Below are 19,296 nucleotides of genomic sequence, written 5' to 3' on the forward strand. Positions count from 1 at the left end.
AAAAAAGGTCAGCGTGTTCAGCCCTAGACGGACGAATAGACCGCACGGCGGTCCGTTTCTCCGTCCATGAAGACGCAAATCCGGCCCAAATTTATGGCCGCAATGGGTCGCGTCGGACAAAAAGCGGACGGGCGCGGAAATATCCGCGCCCGCTGGACCGCAGTTTCGGCCCGAACGGAGGTTCCTCAAATAACATTTAGCAAAGTAGAATGCAGCAAAGTAGGGAACGACTCATGTCAAGCGCCAGGAAATCGACTTTACGAAACAGAAAGAGGGGAACTCAAACCCACCTTCCGGATTACTTCACCACCTAATACTTGTGTGTCATGTTGTTCCACCTAAAGTATACTGTTCAACAAAAGAAAACCGAACTAATACTCTACACAATTTTCTCCCCTAGCTTTTCCCTGTCAGAAGGAACACAAGTCCATCACCCATTAGCTTTGACGAATGAAAAGGAAAAAGAAAGGCAAATGAAAATAAAAGGTGAAACAAACGAATTAAAAATACAAGGAGAAAACAACAATAAAATCAACAGCACCCACCGAATTCTTCTTTTTTTTTCTTCGTCCCACCGCGCTCACCTTTTTCCGTACTACTCTATATCTGCCTCCATTCCCCTCGCACGCAAAAGCTTTCCCCCATGGGCACCTCCCTCGCCTTTCCCTCATCCTCCTCTACCTGGCCTGAACTCCAGTCGCACTTCGATTCCGCCGCCGACGCCTACCGCCTGCAGCAGCAGCTTGACTGGAGAGCCTCTAGCCATGCTACTGACTTCTTGCGCCCCACATGTCCGACGGAACGCCTTGGATGCGGAGACGCCAAGAAACGCTAGGATTAGTCGCTCTGCGGGGTCCCTTTTAGTTCCCCTCTAACGATTTGTAGCTCTTGGTTTGGCGTGCTTATATTTCTGTGATTTGTGGGTGTTTTAATTTTGTGCAAAGTCTGCAGAGAAATCAGGAAGTGCTAGGTTTGGGTCTCCTCGGCAGTTGGTTTTTGTGGTTTTGCTGCTTTTATGGGAGTGCCTGTCGCGCAGAAGTCGGATTATTGGATTACCGGCCTAGCGATGACTGACTGCGGCGGCAGCGAACGCTGCGACCTCGGCGTCCGGCCTATTAACGGCGGCCGAGGTGGCGCCATGGAGCAGCGTGGTGACGGGTTCGATGGGCCTCCGGTGTCCCCACCGGAGCGCGTTCCGACACCGTCTACATCGAGGTCCGCCGGGCGGCGGAGTTTCTCCTCACCCGGTCCTCTCCGATGCTCAACGCCAAGGTGAGTGTTTGACTTCCGTACATACCTTAGAGGGCAATACCTTGTTTGTTATGTTTGCTGAATAAAATTTATTGGATGTAGGAGTATCAATTATGAAGATGGTGAAGACTCAGACCGGTATTTCTCTCCGCAGAGTGAGTTTTCTCAAGATACTTCCGACACGGATTCCGTGAGCACTATTGGTAGGCTGTACACATTCAGGTTGGGGACTTCAAGCCCAGTATATAGTCCTATGAAACGAATGGGACTAGGAGATACAAGTCCTCCCTCTGGGAGAAGTGGTCATTCCAGCCAAAATTCTCCTATGTGCGCTTTGAATTCTGGCCATGGCTATGATGATGTTGATTATTCTAGCTTTGTGAATTCACCCAATTGCGATGATGAACAGCATGACAATGTCTTGCATCCAATTGATTTTGAGAGTAATGGACTCATATGGTATCCTCCACCGCCTCAGGATGAGGGTGATGACTTCGAAAACAGTTTCTTTGAATATGACGATGACGACGATGACAATGAAATTAGTGACGGGAAGACCTTTGGACATGTTAACCATGACACTGGGGTTGGTGATGATTTACTAGGGATAAAAGGAAAACAGAATATAGCTCATAAAGAGTTCTTAAGGAATGCTTTACATGGGCATTTCAGGGCTCTTGTGTCCCAGTTGCTTCAAGGTCATGGAGTTGATCTCGTGGATGGGTGGTCGGACATAGTATCCTCATTAGCATGGCAGGCAGCTACCTTCGTCAGGCCAGACACAAGGAAAGGTGGTAGCATGGATCCCACCGACTATGTCAAAGTCAAATGTGTAGCATCAGGGAATGCCACTGATAGGTATATCTATGCCCTACAATGATTGTTGATTAACTTGTATTGAACAATTGTGTGACTTTTATCATGATATTCTTGGAGCTGAATAATTATTCATATGTTTCCAGTACTTTCATTAAAGGCGTCGTTTGTTCTAAGAATGTAAAACATAAGCGAATGGTGTCAAAGCATGAGAACCCCAGATTGCTTCTTTTGGGAGGAGCACTGGAACACCAAAAGGTTACAAACAAACTAGCATCGATAAACAGCATTCTTGAACAGGTAACCCCTCTTCCATGTTTCATTCACAGTATGTTTATCCCATTAGCTCTCAGCATGTCCATAGTTGACTTTGAAAGTATGACATGTACAGGAAAAGGAGTATCTCAAGAATGCTGTTGCAAAGATAGAGGCCCAAAGACCTCATGTCTTACTTGTTGAAAAAAGTGTGCCTATGTATGCTCAACAGCTTCTTGCAAAAGATATCTCTTTAGTACTGAATGTCAAGAGATCACTTCTAGAAAGGATATCACGCTGCACCGGTGCTCAAATTGCTTCATCCATTGACAATGTCACTTCAGCGAGACTTGGACAATGCCAAGCTTTCTGGATTGAAAGAGTCACAGAATCTTCAGCTCCAAAGGACCCAAGCAGAAAATCTGCCAGGACTTTGATGTTTTTTGATGGTTGTCCACGACGCTTAGGCTGCACGGTAATTCATAAAAATGTTTGTCCCTTTTGAAAATATCACTGTTCCATATCATGATAAATTAAGGGTCAATTCTCATCATGTTGTTACTTTGGCCTAAAACTTGTACACTTACTCTTCAATTCTGTTTTCCCCGAGCTGTTGCACATCCTGTTGAGTATGGAAATGGACTTTGTTTTTAGGTCTCCAAAAGTCTTGTACTCCTCTTTGGGACCTTTTTATTAAAGCAGTTTTCATTTGGTTTGTAACCAACATGTTCTCCCCAGATCCTTCTAAGAGGCACATCTTATGAAGAGTTAAGGAAGGTCAAACTTGCTCTGCAGTTTGCTGTATTTGCAGCGTATCAACTATCACTTGAGACCTCATATCTTGCTGATGAGGGTGCAACACTACCAAAGATTCCTTTGGATCTTCCAGCTCTTCCACTTGAAAAGCATATGAATGGTGGGAATATTTCCGTAAGTAACTGTCCCCCAAATTTAAATGATCCTCAAACTATTGGTTACAGAACTTCAGACAATGGGTGCATCATGCCTGTCAATTTTCTTGATGGCTCTTCAAATTTGTTATCTACCGATCAGTCTCTTTTGAGAAACTTTAATCAGGAGGAGTACAGTGGTGGAACTGGAACCAATGGTTGTGTACCACCTCTTGGCATAACTGTCGAAACATCCAAAAGTCCACTCACCTTTGCCAGCAAAGGGACACCAACAGAAAATCTTGATAATGTTCATAAAGATGAGATGGTTGGTGGAATTTGTAGTGTTGAAAGTGACTTGGACAATGGCTGGCATCATATATCAGATGAAGAACGTTTAGGAGTAGCCATGCATAGAAATGAGAACACTACTGAGTATTTCCCAACATCTGAGAATGCACAGAGTATTCTTGTTTCCTTGTCAATCGCATGCCCTCTTAGAGGAATCGTATGCAAGCAATCTCAGCTCTTCCGCATAAAATTTTATGGTAACTTTGATAAACCACTTGGAAGATATTTTTGTGAAGACTTATTTAATCAGGTATTGCATTCTCATCGATTTTTCTATTTGTTTATATGAAGATACCTTGTACTACATTATTAGTAAGTTTGGTCTTTCTTGCTAGACTTCATGCTGTGAGTCATGCAAAGAGCCTGCAGAATCTCATGTTCAATGTTATACTCATCAACAAGGCAGCCTTACAATCAGTGTTAGGAATCTTGCATCTGTAAAGCTACCTGGGCGAAATGATGGGAAGATATGGATGTGGCACAGGTGCCTCCGGTGCAAATCAAAAGATGGAATCCCTCCACCAACACAAAGAGTAGTGATGTCTGATGCGGCAAGTGGACTTTCTTTTGGGAAATTTCTGGAACTTAGCTTTTCAAATCACACAACAGCCAATCGAGTTGCCTGTTGCGGACACTCCCTTCAGAGGGACTGTCTTCGTTTTTATGGGTATGTGGTTGCTTCTTGTAGTCAACCTTTTTCAATTCCAAGGACAATGTAAATATTAGTGACTTAGCATTCTCCATGAACAGGTTTGGAAGCATGGTTGCAGTCTTCCGTTATTCTCCTGTAGACATCCTGTCTGTCAACTTGCCACCCTCAGTGTTGGACTTTGCTTATCCAATAGCTCAAGATTGGCTCATCGAGGAGGCTAGTGATGTAAGTTGATTTGAATGTAAATTTGCTTATTTACAGCCTGTTTTGGCCTAGCTTCCGAAATGCCCAGCTTTTTGGGACCAAAACCAAGATATAAGTTGTGGCTGAGTGTCTGAACCTGTCACCATGTCATCCCCAATGTCTCTTCATCTGACTTCTCTTATAAGCTAACGAGAAAGCTTCTTTGGCTTCTATTGCAAGATGGTTTTTTGGGCTTCTTCCACATGAGGCCCCAAAGCTATCTTTATGGAGAAATTATGCTGGGACAAAGAGGCCCTTAAATGGGTGCTGGAATTGTGCATTTTGACGTGTAATTTGTGAAATTTATTGCTCTATTTAAATGATTCACTTTTCTTGCAGGTAGCCAATAGGAAGGAGAACTTTTACAGGGCGATTTCTGATAAACTTGACTGCATTGAAAAGACAGTTACAGTCCAAGATGTGAGCACAAACACAGGCTTATATAAACATGTTGTTGATCTTAAGGATTTGATTAAAGTTGAGCGGAAGAAGTATGATGTAAGTTCCTCTGTTACAAGGTTTTATTAATTGCTCTTATACTGTCCAGTAGGCTACACGATGTTCTGGTGGTTTGATTTGTTTTGCATGAATACATGATTTTTCAGGTTTTGTCAGGGTTTCTTAACATAGAGAGCTTGCAAACAGTTGAGCAAGTTATAGATGTTCTAGAGCTTAACCACCTGAGGCGAGAGCTTGTACTCGATTCGCATATTTGGGATCGCCGACTGCACATGATGCACTCACTCACCAAGGAAAACTGTCATACTGCGTCAACTGATGCACATTGTCCTAAAAAACTTCCCGAAAGCTTGTTAGAAGAATCAAACGATGAGATCTCCAGTAAACAGGAGAATATGGAGAATTCACTGGAATATACTCAGTCAAGTTCATCCATCACAGATGCTGGGAAGTCATTGCTCGGAGGAGAACAGGGTGACACAACTGTGCCACTTTTAGGGTTAAAAACCAACATAGATGAAGTACACCACCAGTCTGCTGATACATATGTTGATTCCACTAGTCTGCACTTTGTCTCGGGACCATGTGAAATACAGAGTGATGTGGCGGCGGTTGATGAAGTTAAGCTTGAGAGCACATTGGAGAAGCCACAGTCTTCGGCATCCAATCTTTCTGATAGAATCGACTTGGCATGGAGTGGCTCTAGCGTGGAGGTACTTCCAGTCGTACCTGCTGCTCCAATGGATGGTCCCTCATACCAGAATGTTGTGGCTCCAATTAGAATTAAATCATTTGATTCTGGAATTAATATCAGAAATAGGTTATCGCCTGTTGATGGTTTAAATGTAAGCATAAGAAGAGCTTATTCTCAAAGGCCTCCAAGGGCGTTTGAGAGAACAGGCAGGGGTTTAACCCCGACATGCACAACTAAGCTGTTACTTCCTGGTGTGATGGATGGCGAGGGCCGTTTGCTTCTATCTCAATGTACTTCCAGCGTTGTTGTTCCAATTTATGATGATGAGCCTTCCAGCATGATAGCACATGCCATGACCGTTCCGGAATATCACAACTTTGTGTTACCACTGCTGAATTTGCATAATGAATCGGACAAATTTAGTGTTTCTAACTCTGTGGACCAGGATTCCACTTCTAGGCGCTTGTCAGGTTCTGACCAACCTCAACCTAGAACTCAAATTGATTCCAAGGATAGTCATTTGACAGTTACTTTTGAGGATGAAGATTCATGTTCTGTGGATAGGGCAAAATTTTCTGTAACATGTTATTTTGCAAAGCAGTTTGATGCAATCAGAAGGAAGTGCTGTCCTGATGAACTGGACTACATCCGTTCTTTGAGTCGCTGCAAGAGATGGAGTGCTCAAGGTGGCAAGAGTAATGTATACTTCGCCAAGACCCTGGATGACAGATTTATCATAAAGCAAGTGACCCGGACGGAATTAGATTCATTTGAGGACTATGCAGCTGAGTACTTCAAATATTTAACAGAATCTTTATCTTCTGGAAGCCCGATTTGCCTTGCTAAAGTCCTTGGTCTTTACCAGGTTTGTAACGCTAGTTTTCTTTCATGTGTTTGTAGGGTATTGTAAGGTTAAAACATGTTAACCGCGACTCGTGTATGCACTAGGTTGTTGCCAAGAACATGAAAGATGGAAAGGAACTGAAGATGGAATTAATGGTCATGGAAAATATATTTTTCAACAGGAAGGTATCGAGAATATATGATCTGAAAGGATCCTTGCGTTCCCGTTACAACCCTGATACATCAGGAAACAACAAGGTTCTTTTAGATCTCAATCTATTAGAGACACTTCATACAAAGCCTATTTTTCTCGGAAGCAAAGCAAAAAGAAGGCTGGAACGATCTGTCTGGAATGATACTTCTTTTCTGGCAGTAAGTGACTTACTCAGTACTCATTATGCTATGTTTATTTGAACTACATATTTATATTTTTCTGCACCGTCCTAGGTCTAGAAGGCCTCTTTTTTTTAGAACATGCACAATTTGTTTTTGCAAAATTAAGAGGAAAAGTACAACTGACCATGAGAATTGCCTTCTCACACCCGACCATCCCATAAAACACTCAACACTTGCAACTTGTGATGGTAGGCTTGTCTCCATCTCAGTGCCTCTGCTTGACATCATCAATGACCGTTAGCAGACCATGACTTCTTTTCCTTTCTCTCCACCGACCGAACAAGAAGCTCGCCCACCCATCTATTTGTAATACTTACAGAACATTACACCAGAACAAATATATGCATCCAATTGGCAAGAAGAGTATCCTATCTTGATGGAATGAAATAGCTTGGACTGTACTCCAGTACTTGAAGCAAAGCCTCCTTTTCTGCAATTAATAATTCTAAGTCAAAAACATTGAAAAGTATTTCAAAAAACCAATATGTTCCATATTATTCATTTAGATTATTCATTATGTGGGACTGTGGGTAAGTAAATTTCTATTAATCTGTTACAATTTGGTCATAAGTTATAAAAACTTGTCAGCAAGAGGCATAAGAGTGATAATAGAATATAAAAACCTGACGCAGAAGCCATTGACATGGAAATTAGACTGTTACAGACATCGTCCACAACCTTGTCAACAAGATGGATGCTCTCCTATACAATAGGAGCTGCACCAGAAGTTGAAGCATACCCTGATGATTTTGGCAAAAAAACTTGATTTCTTGGTATATGGTTCAGATTTAGATTTACATCCATATTGTCGACCCCGAATTCACTCCTCCATCTAAGCATTTCTGACCACTTATGCTTTTCTTTTTCAATATCAAACTTCCTGGCTTCAGAAATCTACATATGGTATGCGTAGCAGCAAATGGTCAGAACAGGATTTTTCTTCTGAGCATAACTTTAAGAAAGACATCAAATTTGACATAAGAGTAAAGGAAACCACTGCTCTAATGTACAAACTATCACGAAAATTTATGTTTAAATACCAATTTCACAAAACTACAGATTAAGGAACAACTGTATCACAAATTAGAGATCAATTTCACAGGTTGTGATGCATTTTCACAAAATAATCACATGGTACTCAGAGAACCCTCTGTTGTTTTGTGGCGTGATCTCTAATTGTATAGTTCTGCGAAATTGGTTCTTAAATATGTAGTTTTGTGATAGTTTTTGCATTAAAGTTGTCATTTTATGAAACTCTAGAATATCAAAGCAACATGTTGCTTTTAAAAAACATGTGGTTCTTCAAGACAAATGATCGAACTTGTAACCACATAAGACATGTTTTCTATTTCCAGAACTGAAAAATTGTTACCAGATTGATTGTGATTTTGGTTAGTGAAGATGACAACTGCCAGTCAGTTATCAGTTCATTTGGCAATTCCATCTGAGCCTGTTGGCTAAAATCTTGATATTTTTCGTTTCCGGTTGACAACATCGTTCTGAATGATTAGATGGCACTAAGTTTCTATTCAACCTTGAAGCGAGGGTATAGTTATGCTAATATCAAAATACTCTACGTAGTAGCATTTGTTTTCATGTATTTAGGGAAGCTATCCAGATCAGCATGCACGATCTATACTCATTTGTGCTGCGCATTTCCTTTTTTTTTTCTCAGTCGGTGGATGTGATGGACTACTCCCTCTTAGTTGGCATTGACGAAGAAAGGAAAGAGCTGGTGATGGGAATCATTGATTATCTTCGGCAGTACACGTGGGACAAACAGCTAGAGACTTGGGTGAAGGCATCAGGAATTCTTGGGGGCTCCAAAGACGTGCTCCCCACAATCATATCTCCAGATCAGTACAAGAAGAGGTTCAGGAAGGCCATGTCAAAGTACTTCCTAACGGTCCCTGACCAATGGTCACCCTGAATCACTTGATGCTTTCCAGTTTTTATAAACCACTTGATGCTATTATTACCATTCAAGTGGAAAATTGGGTGACACGAACTGACAGTTTGTTGTCTTTTTTTTTCTTTTTTTCTGAAAGGTTGTCCGTTGTGCTAGGACACTCGATCTGTGCCTTCTGTATGTTATTTTTTAATGCAACAGGTAGGATCGGGATCTATGGTCATGATTCTCTGTCCGGGCAGAGCCTATAGGATCAAGACGTGTATGCATAAAGACATTAATTCTCAAAGCGTTCTATTTTGCGATCCTTCGCGAGTGTGCAGGTTGCGTTTTTTTACCACCCAAAACAAACTCCTTCCCCGTGTGGTTCTACGTCCTAGTCACACGTTTGCTTCTGCTTTTAGCCTTTTACCCTTAGCCCCTGCTCGGTTGCGTGCGAATCCCATGTATTGAGGGAGATTGAAGGGAAAATGAACTAAAATCTTCCCCAATCGCTGTTGTCCCCTGGATTGAAGCGGTTGGGGACTTGAGGAGTCGGGGTAGAAACGAACTGGCCGGCCCTTAGGAAGGTGACATCTTCCTCCCCTAAGCATTGCCATCTTCTCTAGCACCAGCTCCCTCAGATCAAATATATAAAGCCGGATTTCTTTGTGAAGATTTGACTATCTTTTTTACACAAATGTCGGTGTATTTGGTTTCGTTAAGAAAAAACTTTGAACACTAATAATTTTAGTAATATGAGTTTAAATGACAGGAGATCACAAGTATCAACATGAATTTTTGAAGACGAATGTATTGGTATTAATTTCATGTATTTGAAAACACATCTCAATAAAATAATTTCTGGTCAAAACTTCATAACAAAAGCAAATACATCAACCTTTATGAAAAGCAGGGAGTATAACATATGTGTACACAAGTTATTCCATTAAAGAATATTTTTCAATACGAAACTCGCTTTTGCATTACATACCCTCGTACTACTATTCTAATGTATCAAAGTTTTGCCGGAACTCGATCATAGATTAAAATCGAATATTCTAGTAGTTGGGACGACAATCAGGGGCAGAACCCGGCCCCGGGCGGGCCGCGTGCAGCCCAGGGCGTGGAATTTTTATTCTTTGCTAAATTTAGTGTTTTAGAGATTTAACCCGGGTCTTGCTAATCTGAGTGATTTTAAGCAATGGCCCTAGGCGTAATTGAATCCTGGCTCTGCCCCCGACGATAATCAATCTCTATCCTCCCGATCATAGATTATGTAGTAGTACGATGCGCGATGGAAATCATAAGCAAATGTAATAGGACAATTTTTATCTTGTGGAGGTTGAAGTTACGGAGGAGCTCGCTATAGCATGTTCACAAGAGATAATAAAATGGAACAGCTACTCCCATTTTCCTTCAAGGAAAGTTTGCCCAGATTCTTACTAAGGACCCCTCTTTTAGTGACAGTTACCACTCTGTGGGTGGTACTTAAAAGCTTGGAATCCTGCCCACACGTCACGACAATTATTAATTACAAATTAAGATACGGAGTAGGCAAAATTTATGGGTTTTTTTATTTCTGTGTCCCTCTTTCCTTAGTTGTACTCAGGAATACCCGAGATCAGAAACAGTGCTCGCTGCTACACTTGTTCGTTTCGCGATTCCTCGCAAATGCCCTTACGGAGCACCTGCTAACGGTCAAGCCCATTTGACCGTTTGGTTCTGACGGGTGGGCCATGGGGAGTGCTGACAGGTGGGCCTGGAGCCGCTTTTCTGGTGTGTGAGGCTGTAAGGAGACAGTGCAAGCGGGCAGGTCTTAACGGGTCTGGTTACCTTACATGTGGGCCACGTCATGACAGGCGGGGGCGGTCGACTTAACTTATATGTGGGGCGACGAAAAAAAGTGACAGGTGGGTCTGTCGCCTATCTCTCTCATCCCTTTCCCAAATACGCCCCCGCCCCCGCCAAATACGCCTCCGTGCTCGCCCTGGCAACGGCGCCGCCAGATACGCCTCCGTGGGCTCGCCGGCGAGACTTGCGAAGGGAAGCCTATCTCTCTCATCACTTTCCCAAATACGCCGCCACCCCCGCCAAATACGCCTCCGTGCTCGCCCTGGCAACGGGAACGCCAGATACGCCTCCGTGGGCTCGCTGGCGAGACTTGCGAAGGGAAGCGGCGTCCACATAGCCTAATCAAAGAAAGCAAATTCTAACAATTAACGACATTAATATAAAACTTTACAATCACAATTATGAAAGCGATCACATCACAGGCAGTTCAATAAAGCGGTTCATCATCATAGAACAATTCATCATCATAGAACATGCAATGCAAATTCTAACAATTAACGGCATTCATATAAAACTTTACAATTAACGGCATTCATATAAAACGACGCAGCCGATCACTCCTGGTCGCCGGCTTCCTCCACCACTGCCACGCCAGGCTCGGCAGGCCCAGGCGCCACCTCCGACACGACGGACGGGAGGCCGTGCATCTGGCCGGCGTTGGGGAATGTGTTCGCCGTGTTGGTGTACACTTTGTACAGCGTGAATGCGATAAACTCGCATCCACACCAGTACACGCGGCCAAGGAGGTACTCGGCGTCGTGGCTGTCGGTGAGGTGCACTAGGATGGCCATGTCGACGCCATCCTCTCGGAGCTGCTCCACACGGTACATTGGAGGGCCTACGGCCTCCCGGCGTAAGAAACCAGTGTGGAGGAAGTTCCTGACCAGCGCCATTGGGCTCCTGCTGCGCGACATCGCCCACACCTGAAGCGTACGCTCCACAAGCATGCCCGGTGGGAACAACCGCTCCTCCGTGAGGGGTGGCGGGTTGAAGGTGCGGCCTTGGAATGCCATTGCCCGTCGGTTAACCACACAGAAGAAGTGGAGAGAGGTGAAGATGTGTAGAAGAAGGAGAAGAATAGAAAGAAGTAGTTCCATGGCGCCAGATTAAATAGCGATGGTAAGGGGAAGGGGAGTGGTTTCCGGTGATGAGTGTTGGGTGGTGGGCTTTGAAAGCGGTTTGCATGAATGCTCGGGGACTCTACGCCGGAGTGGTTTGACTTGCGAAGGCATGCGCGGCGGCCTTGCATGGGAAACCGGCATGCGTGGGCAGTTGCAGGGACTTGCATGGGAAACTGATGTGTTACGCGCCCTCTGGCCTTCAATATTCCTTAATTAATAGGGAGCTTGACTTGTGGAAGCGTGAAGAAGTCTCTCAAAAGAGCTCTGTGCCTATATATTCCGTGCCATCATTCCGGCCTTTCCATTTAGCCTTCTTCCCTGATACCAAAGATCCATCGACATGGCGCGGTGGTCTGGGGACTCCTTCCAGTGGTCCTCCATTGAAGCGGAGAATAGGGAGCTCGACGGAGAGAGTCCGTACCGACGGACGGCATTCTTGACTTCATCGGACGAAGATGAAGTCCGTAGTAGGCGGCGCTGCATTGGCCACCGTGGTCGTGGACGCCGCCGGTCTCCACCACGGCGTCGAACTCCGACCCCGCCCTAGCCTCCGCCAACGTCTGGCGTCAAGCGAGGCGGCCATAAAAGGAAGGCCGTGTCTCCATCGCCGGCCCAGTCTGCTCCTCCGCCGGTGGTACGTCAACCGACCCCGCAACCTGCACCACCGCCACCGCCTCGTCCACCGCCGGCGCCTCCAGCAGCTCCTACGGCCCCGCCGTCGTGCCGTGCGTCGCTGCCACCATTGTCGCCACCGCCACCCTCGCCGCCGCTGACGGTACAATTCTCCGTGGAAGTGCTCCGATCGTTGATCGGTACACTGGAGACATGTACCAAGGCCTTGGAGAAGATCACCAGGAGCGTCGAATAAAATTCCATATGTATTTTTCCTTTTTTATATATTTCTATATTTTCAAGATCCATTCGAATTTTCTTTAGTTACATTAAATCTCATACAGAAATGACCCGCAAGAATCGTTGATAATGCGAAAACATTGAAAATAATAATGCAAAAACACTGAAAATAATAATGCAACAAACACTGGAAAAAAGTGAGTTTGATTACAAGTCACTGTAAAAAGTTTGAAAAAAAAATGAGCAGTAGCTTGTCAGATAGGCCTAGAACCGGAAGGAGATCCTCTGACGTAGCCTCCCCTGACATAGAGTCACTGACATGTGGGGTTGTCAGGCATGAGGCCCACCTGCCAGTGACCAAACTGCAGGGTAACGTACGTCAGGTGATCCATGTCCGAACCGGCCATAACTATCAGTGTCGGGTGGCGGGCTTACATCAGTGGCGGGCTTTTCTTGACCCACCACTGATAGAGTTTCATCCAATTTTCAAGTGTTGGGTCCAAAACGTTTGTAAATAAAGGTTTAGAACATATATTTTTTTGGTAACCTTACATGTTACTTGTTCTTCTCAAAGAATTTCAGAATTTCTGGAGCAATTTTACTATATTTCGTACATATTTTGGATTTTCAGCACATTTTGGCATTAAATGAAAAATCACTTTTTTCAATACATTTACCACAAGAAATTAATTTAAGAAAGGTCCATTGGACCCATTGTAACCTATTAGAACGCAAACACATAGGTTTCAATGAAAATGAAATATTTTATATCTTGATTACTGTGATTTACACTTAACTCAATAGTATAATAATGTTAATAATTTGAAATATTTGTCCGAAAATTATGATTTTCTACAAGTGTCAATTTTGTAGTGATACATTCATCACGTAAAAAAAATCAGAGCATTATCTAAATTTCACAATGTACTTCATGTACATTGCACCACATCTCCCTGAGGTGTTGGGAGATGTTGGAGAAATGACCTCATTTTGACATTTGGATTTAAAACTTTGTCTAAATCTTGTAAAGGTCCACCACCTCGAACACTAGATTTTCGGTCCGATAGTTCTCCCTAGTGTCGAATAAGATGTCCACTCGGATCTTGCCTACCAGGGCACAAGACACTCGCGGCACAATACCGTGAAAGGTAGTCCGGCTAGGCTCAAACATGTTATCTGTAATGCCGAGCTTAAGCATCGTGTCCCGGTACAGTATATTGATGCTGCTCTCATTATAATGAGAACCTGAGTGAACTTGACGTTAATGTCGGGCCCAATGAGCGTCGGGTCGATCACCAGGGCATATCCACCAGGGTTGGGCATAACCTTGGAATGGTCTGCCCGGTTCCAGTTGATCTCCTGCTCTGACCAATACATGAACTTTGGAACTGCCAGCATAACAGCATTGACCTCCATCTCTCGCCTGCGCTGACTTTGCTTGTCAGTGGGCTCAGTGATGAAAATCATGTAGCTCTGGTTCTTCCAACTGCAGCCATTTTGGTGTGCTGAAATCCCTGTTTTCATGCACAAATAGGTTTGAAATTGGACTGGACCGGATGGAATCTGTTGTAGTAAAATAAAACCCTTATATGGGCCGGGCCGAAAATCCTACGCGACGACGACTAAGTCAACATTTCTCAGCACAAGTCAAGCCGCCAACGTGACGTGGTCAATCCTACATGGCAAGGGAAGACAAGTCAATAAGTCAAGCCTCTCATGCCATGGTCAAAGGGAGAATTGAGCTTGAGTATGGGGCAAGAAAGGTGTGAGGAGGGGACACTTAGTCCATGGTGGACCATGGACCAAACCCCACTTTTCTCACTTGGTGCAGACAAAAGCTATGGACCAAAAAGCTACTTTTACCATTTTACCCCCACTTTTCTCTCTCCCTCAAAGGTATCCATGGTCTTTTGTCATGGACCCCTAGGCTATAAATTTCCCCCACGGGGGCATGTACCATTCACTCTCAACTTGAATAAACTCAAGGGGAGAGGGCTAGAGAGCCTCTTTGAGAGGAGCTCTAGTTTCGGGATCTCGGGAAGCCTCGTTCGGCCCGAGCCCGAAGGAGAGGGAATCGGGTTAGAGTCCTAAGGGTATCTTGACCTCGCTACTTGGGAAGCCTCGCTCGGCCCAAGTACGAGGCGGCCCCTTTTGTCGTGGTGGTGTCACGGCAGATGCCATAGGATGGCTTAACTTGGGGCCAATGGACAAAGGAGGATCTGGAGGAGGGAGGACGCAAAGGGAAACACGCACAAAACACACAAGCACACACAGATTTACCCAGATTCGGAGCCCTCTAGTCGAGGTAAGACTCCTACTCCTGTTTTGTTGTATTAGCCGAGATAGGCAAGCTCTACAATGGTGCTCCTTGAGCTGTATTCTTGAGGAAGAAGAAGAAGGAAAAACCCTAGATGCCTAAGTGCTCTCCTTCTCTTGTGTTCTTTTTCCCTACGGAGGGGTAAGGTTCTATTTATAGGCCGCCCATGTCACACTGACATGTGGGTCGAATCTAACGTCATCTTCCTTGGGCCCTGCCGGGCACGCGGCTCGGTTCCCTCCAGGCAGTACCGTAGGGGACAAGACAACTTTACTTTTCCCTGCCAGTCTGCAAAGGGTACAGCTGTCCTCTGCCAGCTTCCGTCATAGATTCTCTTTCGGTGCTTCTTTAGCGTGGTCACCTGACATCGGTACACAGGCGCTGATTGCTTTTCTAAGACGATGATGGCGCTGCTTTACTTTGCACTGCATGGTCAGGATAAGACTGTTGAGGGATCTCGGCTATTGCCGAGATCAAAGTGCTCGTCCCTATCTTGCAAACTCATAAGACAAAATAATCATGCCGGCATACGCCCGGGATGCCGGCTTAGCGTTAGTTTAACTTTACGATGCCAGCATAGGTAGCTATGCCGGCTTTGCCTTCGTCATCTCGGCTAGGGTTGTGTCGCTATGACCCTACCCGGGGTCATCCCCCCGACACCTTTCGACCTCTCCCTAAGTGATTCGGGGAGCCTCGATCGACCCGAAACACTTTGGCTAACGATTTCCTCGAAGCCTCTCCTAACATAGGACTAGGTCGCACCCGCGGGGTCGACCGAACCTATTCAAAAAATATCGACGTCTCAACTTGTCCAAGTGTACGGCGACCTTCGCTATAAGGCCGGCGTACACACCCTACTCTTATGCACTTGTGCCATCGAGGTTTGGCACCCCTTACTCTAATTGTTGTCGAGAACAACAACAGAATCCAATTGGGTTTTTTTATTTCCGTGCCCTCAGTTCCTTACTGAAAGGGCATTTCGATCCCTAATGAGTTTTGGTGTTAATGACAACATAACTTGTGCACTAATCGTGCGCCAAGTGTTTACAGATTTTATAACTAGTGTTGCGACATGATTCATCGCCCTCAAAAACCAAAGAAGCGAATAAGGATATACGGCCTTTTATTTTATTGAGTCGTAGGAAAATCCGTACTATAAAGAGGGAATCCATTTGAGAAAGCTTTGGGTGAATCAACTTCACGTACACAAATCTACTAGATTGCACCCACATAAAGCCTAAACCCAGTTTTGAGTTGAGAGTTGTCGTTATCCTGCTTTGGCTGTCAGACTTTTTCAGTGATAGCAGGTACTACCGCCTAAGTAGCCGGAGGTTCCGGTGGGCGGAAGTTCCGCCCTGGTGCCGGTCTGGTACTGAAATGCTACTGGAATGCTACTGCGTAAAGCGGTAGGAGGCCCGTAGTAGGGCGGAAGTTCTACCCCCTAGAACTTCCGGTCCACTACCGGCCTGGTAACGGGGTTACTGAAATGTGTCCTAACGGCTCGATTCCGATGGGGTATAAAAGGGGCTTCGTCCCCAACGGGTTTCCTTGCCTGAGTTCACCTAGTTCATCCCCATTCTCTCACTCAAGAACACCAAGAGCTTCAAATCTCGAGATCTCTCTCCCTAGTGCATCCCCCAAGCCAATACTTTGAGGAAGGGTTGAGAAGAGCTCGATCTAGGGTTTCACCAAATCAAAAGTTGATTCCCCTCGTTTTCCTTGGTGGATTTTGTTACTCTTGGGATTTTGGGATCTCTAGCCAGAAGGTGTCTCTTCAAGCACTCCAATCTTGGGAGGAAGTGTTTGAGGATTTGGGAAGGAGCCTCCAATTTAGTTGTGGATTCATGCCCTTCTCCTTGTTTGTAAAGGTTCGGCATTCGCCTTCAAGGAAGCCATTAGTGGAACTCACCTCGCCTTTGTGGTGTTGTGAGAGCTCATCCCACTTTTGTGGTGTGGTGAGTTGGAGAATAGAGTGAGCCTTCGTAGCGTCTCTCCCTTTGTGGTAGAGCACTCTTCCAAACGCAGACGTACACCGATCCCAATAGGTGGAACTCCGGTGAAATCTTCATCTTCCCGTGTGGTATCATACTTGCCCCTTTACTTACTTGTTTTACTTCATTGTCTATACTTTGCTTCGGTTAGTGCTTCGGCTATTGCACTTCATACTAGGGTTGCATTCTCTTTAGAGATTCTAGAAAGCCCTAAGATTAAGTGTTTGTATCTTTCAAGAAAAAGAAAAGTTAAAATTTGTTAGTCTCCTATTCACCCCCCCCCCTCTAGTCGACCATACCGATCTTTCAATTGGTATCAGAGCCTCGTCTCTTAATTAGGGCTTTACCGCTCTTAAGAGTATGGCCGGCGATGATGGGGAACCCACCGTGAAATCCCAAGAAACCGAGGTGATAGATGATAATGCTCCACTAACTTTTAAATCCATCAAATTGCTTTTGGATAGCATGCAGAAAGTTATTCTAGATAGTGTGGACAAAAAGATTAGTGAGCACCTACCTAACAAAGCCTCTTCTTCTTCTACCGAGTCCTTCCATGCCAAGCCACCAAGTGCGGTGGATTTGGCTAAGGAAGATTCGGATGCCGAAACCCATAACAAGGCTAAGGCTATAGAAGAGAGTGCCTCCAAATCCCAAGGTAGGGGTGGCTATGGGTTGTATAGTGAGGTGGCTCCACCACCTCAATATAATCATCGCCACCATAATTTGCCACCTATGTACAACCAAGGTGATCCCCCCATGCTAATCTCCACTAACTACATTGATTGGTTTCATTCCATGAGGACTCACTTCAAGAGCACATCAACGGAGTTATGAAGAATTGTTGATGAAGGTTACTTTGTTTATGATCCAAAGAACATGTCGCCAAGAGAGTATGTGGACAATCAACTCAATGAGCATGTAATTGGAATACTCCTAAAGGCTCTACCCTTAGAGTTATAGAACCTATGTCCGTGGAGTTGATTCCGCTAGAGATGCTTGGAAGCTCATTGGTGACCACTTTGACAACAATGAGAGTGTCAAGAAGTCAAAGTTTGAAGTGGTCATCAATGAATGTAAGAATTTCTTCATGAAGGATGGAGAGGTTCCAGATGAGCTATATAGGAGAGTCATCACTCTTGGAGCCAAGATGAAGGACCATGAAAGTCGTGACATTAATGATGAATGGATCAAGCGTCTATTCATAGAAGCCATCTCCCGACACCGAGAGGTTCATGCCGCAATGATTAGGCAAAGAACGGACTACTATAGCTTGACTCCAAGTCAAGTAATGGGAGAGTTTGTGGCTATGGATATTCTCAAGAAGACCTCCGAGGACAACCTCGTTCGTGCCAAGTTTCTCTCACAAAGCTCAAATCTTGCACTAAAGGCTAACGTGACTTCCACCGAAACTCCAAGTGAAGCACCCTAACAAGAAGAAGTTGAGGTCACGGAAGAAAATTGCAACTATGAGTTCAATGATCACATGGCACTTGCAGCTCAAACTTTTTGGAAGAACAAGAAGTTTGTCAAGTCCAACTCTTTCAACCCCAACAACTACTACAACAAGGGAGCTTCAAGCTCCAAGCCCAAAGGTAAAAAATCTCGTAAATGTTATAATTGTGGTAATAATGACCATTTCGTTGCAGATTGTATCTATGAGACGAGGGAGGAGAATGGCGGTCGTCTCATCCTTAAAGGGAAGACCAAGCCCTCCTTCAACAAGAAGCCAACGAAGAAGAGGCAACCAAGAATGCTTCTTGTTCAAGAAGAATATACTTCGGGTGACGAAGATGATGATGAGGAAGAGACCACGGAGAGGGTGAACATTGCCATTGCTCCTTCACTTCCATCTTTCTTCGACTCCCCCAATGAGAACAAGAACAAATCACCCAAGTGCCTCATGGCCAAGACCTCTTCGGTAATCCCTCCTTCCACCAAGCATGTCATTCCTAAGAGTTTATCTCTATTTGGTTGTGTGGAAGAGAGTAGTGTTGTTAAGCACAACATGAATGAGTTCGAGATCTTCATGGAAAGCTTGGACGGTGAGACCAAAAAGAGGTTTGAGGACCTCTTGGAAAAACTAGGTGAAGCTCAAGCTACTATTGAAGAACATGATGAGCTCATGGATGAAAAGGTAAGACTTGAGTGCGTTGCCGCTCATGAGATTGCGGAGCTTAATGAAGCTCTTGAAGAAGAACAAGCAAATAGGGAAACAATAAAGGAGTCACTTTCGAAGGAACTTGCTAAAGTTAAAAATTCCTATGATAATGCTATTTCCCTTGCTAATGAGTACTTGGGTAGGATAAGTGAGGTTTAGAATGGTCATAGGAACCTCCTTGAGGATTTTGACAAACTTGGAAAGGATCACAAGTCCTTGACAAGTGAGTACAAGTCTCTCAAAGAGTCTTGTGATCATCTTCTAT

General features: G+C 44.6%; 1 protein-coding gene across 2 annotated transcripts; it reads left to right on the forward strand.

Moving 5' to 3' along the window:
• Nucleotides 1-584: 584 nt before the first annotated feature.
• On the forward strand, nucleotides 585-9,066 carry LOC100842509 (putative 1-phosphatidylinositol-3-phosphate 5-kinase FAB1C). Of its 2 annotated transcripts, XM_010229475.3 has the most exons (11): nucleotides 590-1,272; nucleotides 1,354-2,109; nucleotides 2,214-2,367; nucleotides 2,459-2,797; nucleotides 3,061-3,813; nucleotides 3,899-4,230; nucleotides 4,314-4,440; nucleotides 4,798-4,956; nucleotides 5,064-6,476; nucleotides 6,560-6,826; nucleotides 8,526-9,066. In XM_010229475.3, the coding sequence occupies exons 1-11, from the start codon at nucleotides 1,016-1,018 to the stop codon at nucleotides 8,778-8,780; spliced, it is 4,812 nt and encodes a 1,603-aa protein (XP_010227777.1). In that variant the 5' UTR covers nucleotides 590-1,015; the 3' UTR covers nucleotides 8,781-9,066. The 2 variants fall into 2 exon arrangements, with proteins under 2 accessions (XP_024313496.1, XP_010227777.1); XM_024457728.1 differs by lacking the exon at nucleotides 8,526-9,066 and having other exon boundaries at nucleotides 585-1,272; nucleotides 5,064-6,395; nucleotides 6,512-6,646.
• The last annotated feature ends 10,230 nt before the right edge of the window (nucleotides 9,067-19,296 follow it).

The sequence above is a fragment of the Brachypodium distachyon genome, chromosome 1 (genome assembly GCF_000005505.3).
Source record: "Brachypodium distachyon strain Bd21 chromosome 1, Brachypodium_distachyon_v3.0, whole genome shotgun sequence".
NCBI lineage: Eukaryota > Viridiplantae > Streptophyta > Magnoliopsida > Poales > Poaceae > Brachypodium > Brachypodium distachyon.

Coding starts and splice junctions, on each gene's coding strand:
- LOC100842509 (XM_010229475.3), top strand. CDS start 1,016: ATGGGAGTGCCTGTCGCGCAGAAGTCGGATTATTGGATTACCGGCCTA. Junction 1,273..1,353: donor CTCCGATGCTCAACGCCAAG/GTGAGTGTTTGA, acceptor TATTGGATGTAG/GAGTATCAATTATGAAGATG. Junction 4,231..4,313: donor GACTGTCTTCGTTTTTATGG/GTATGTGGTTGC, acceptor CTCCATGAACAG/GTTTGGAAGCATGGTTGCAG.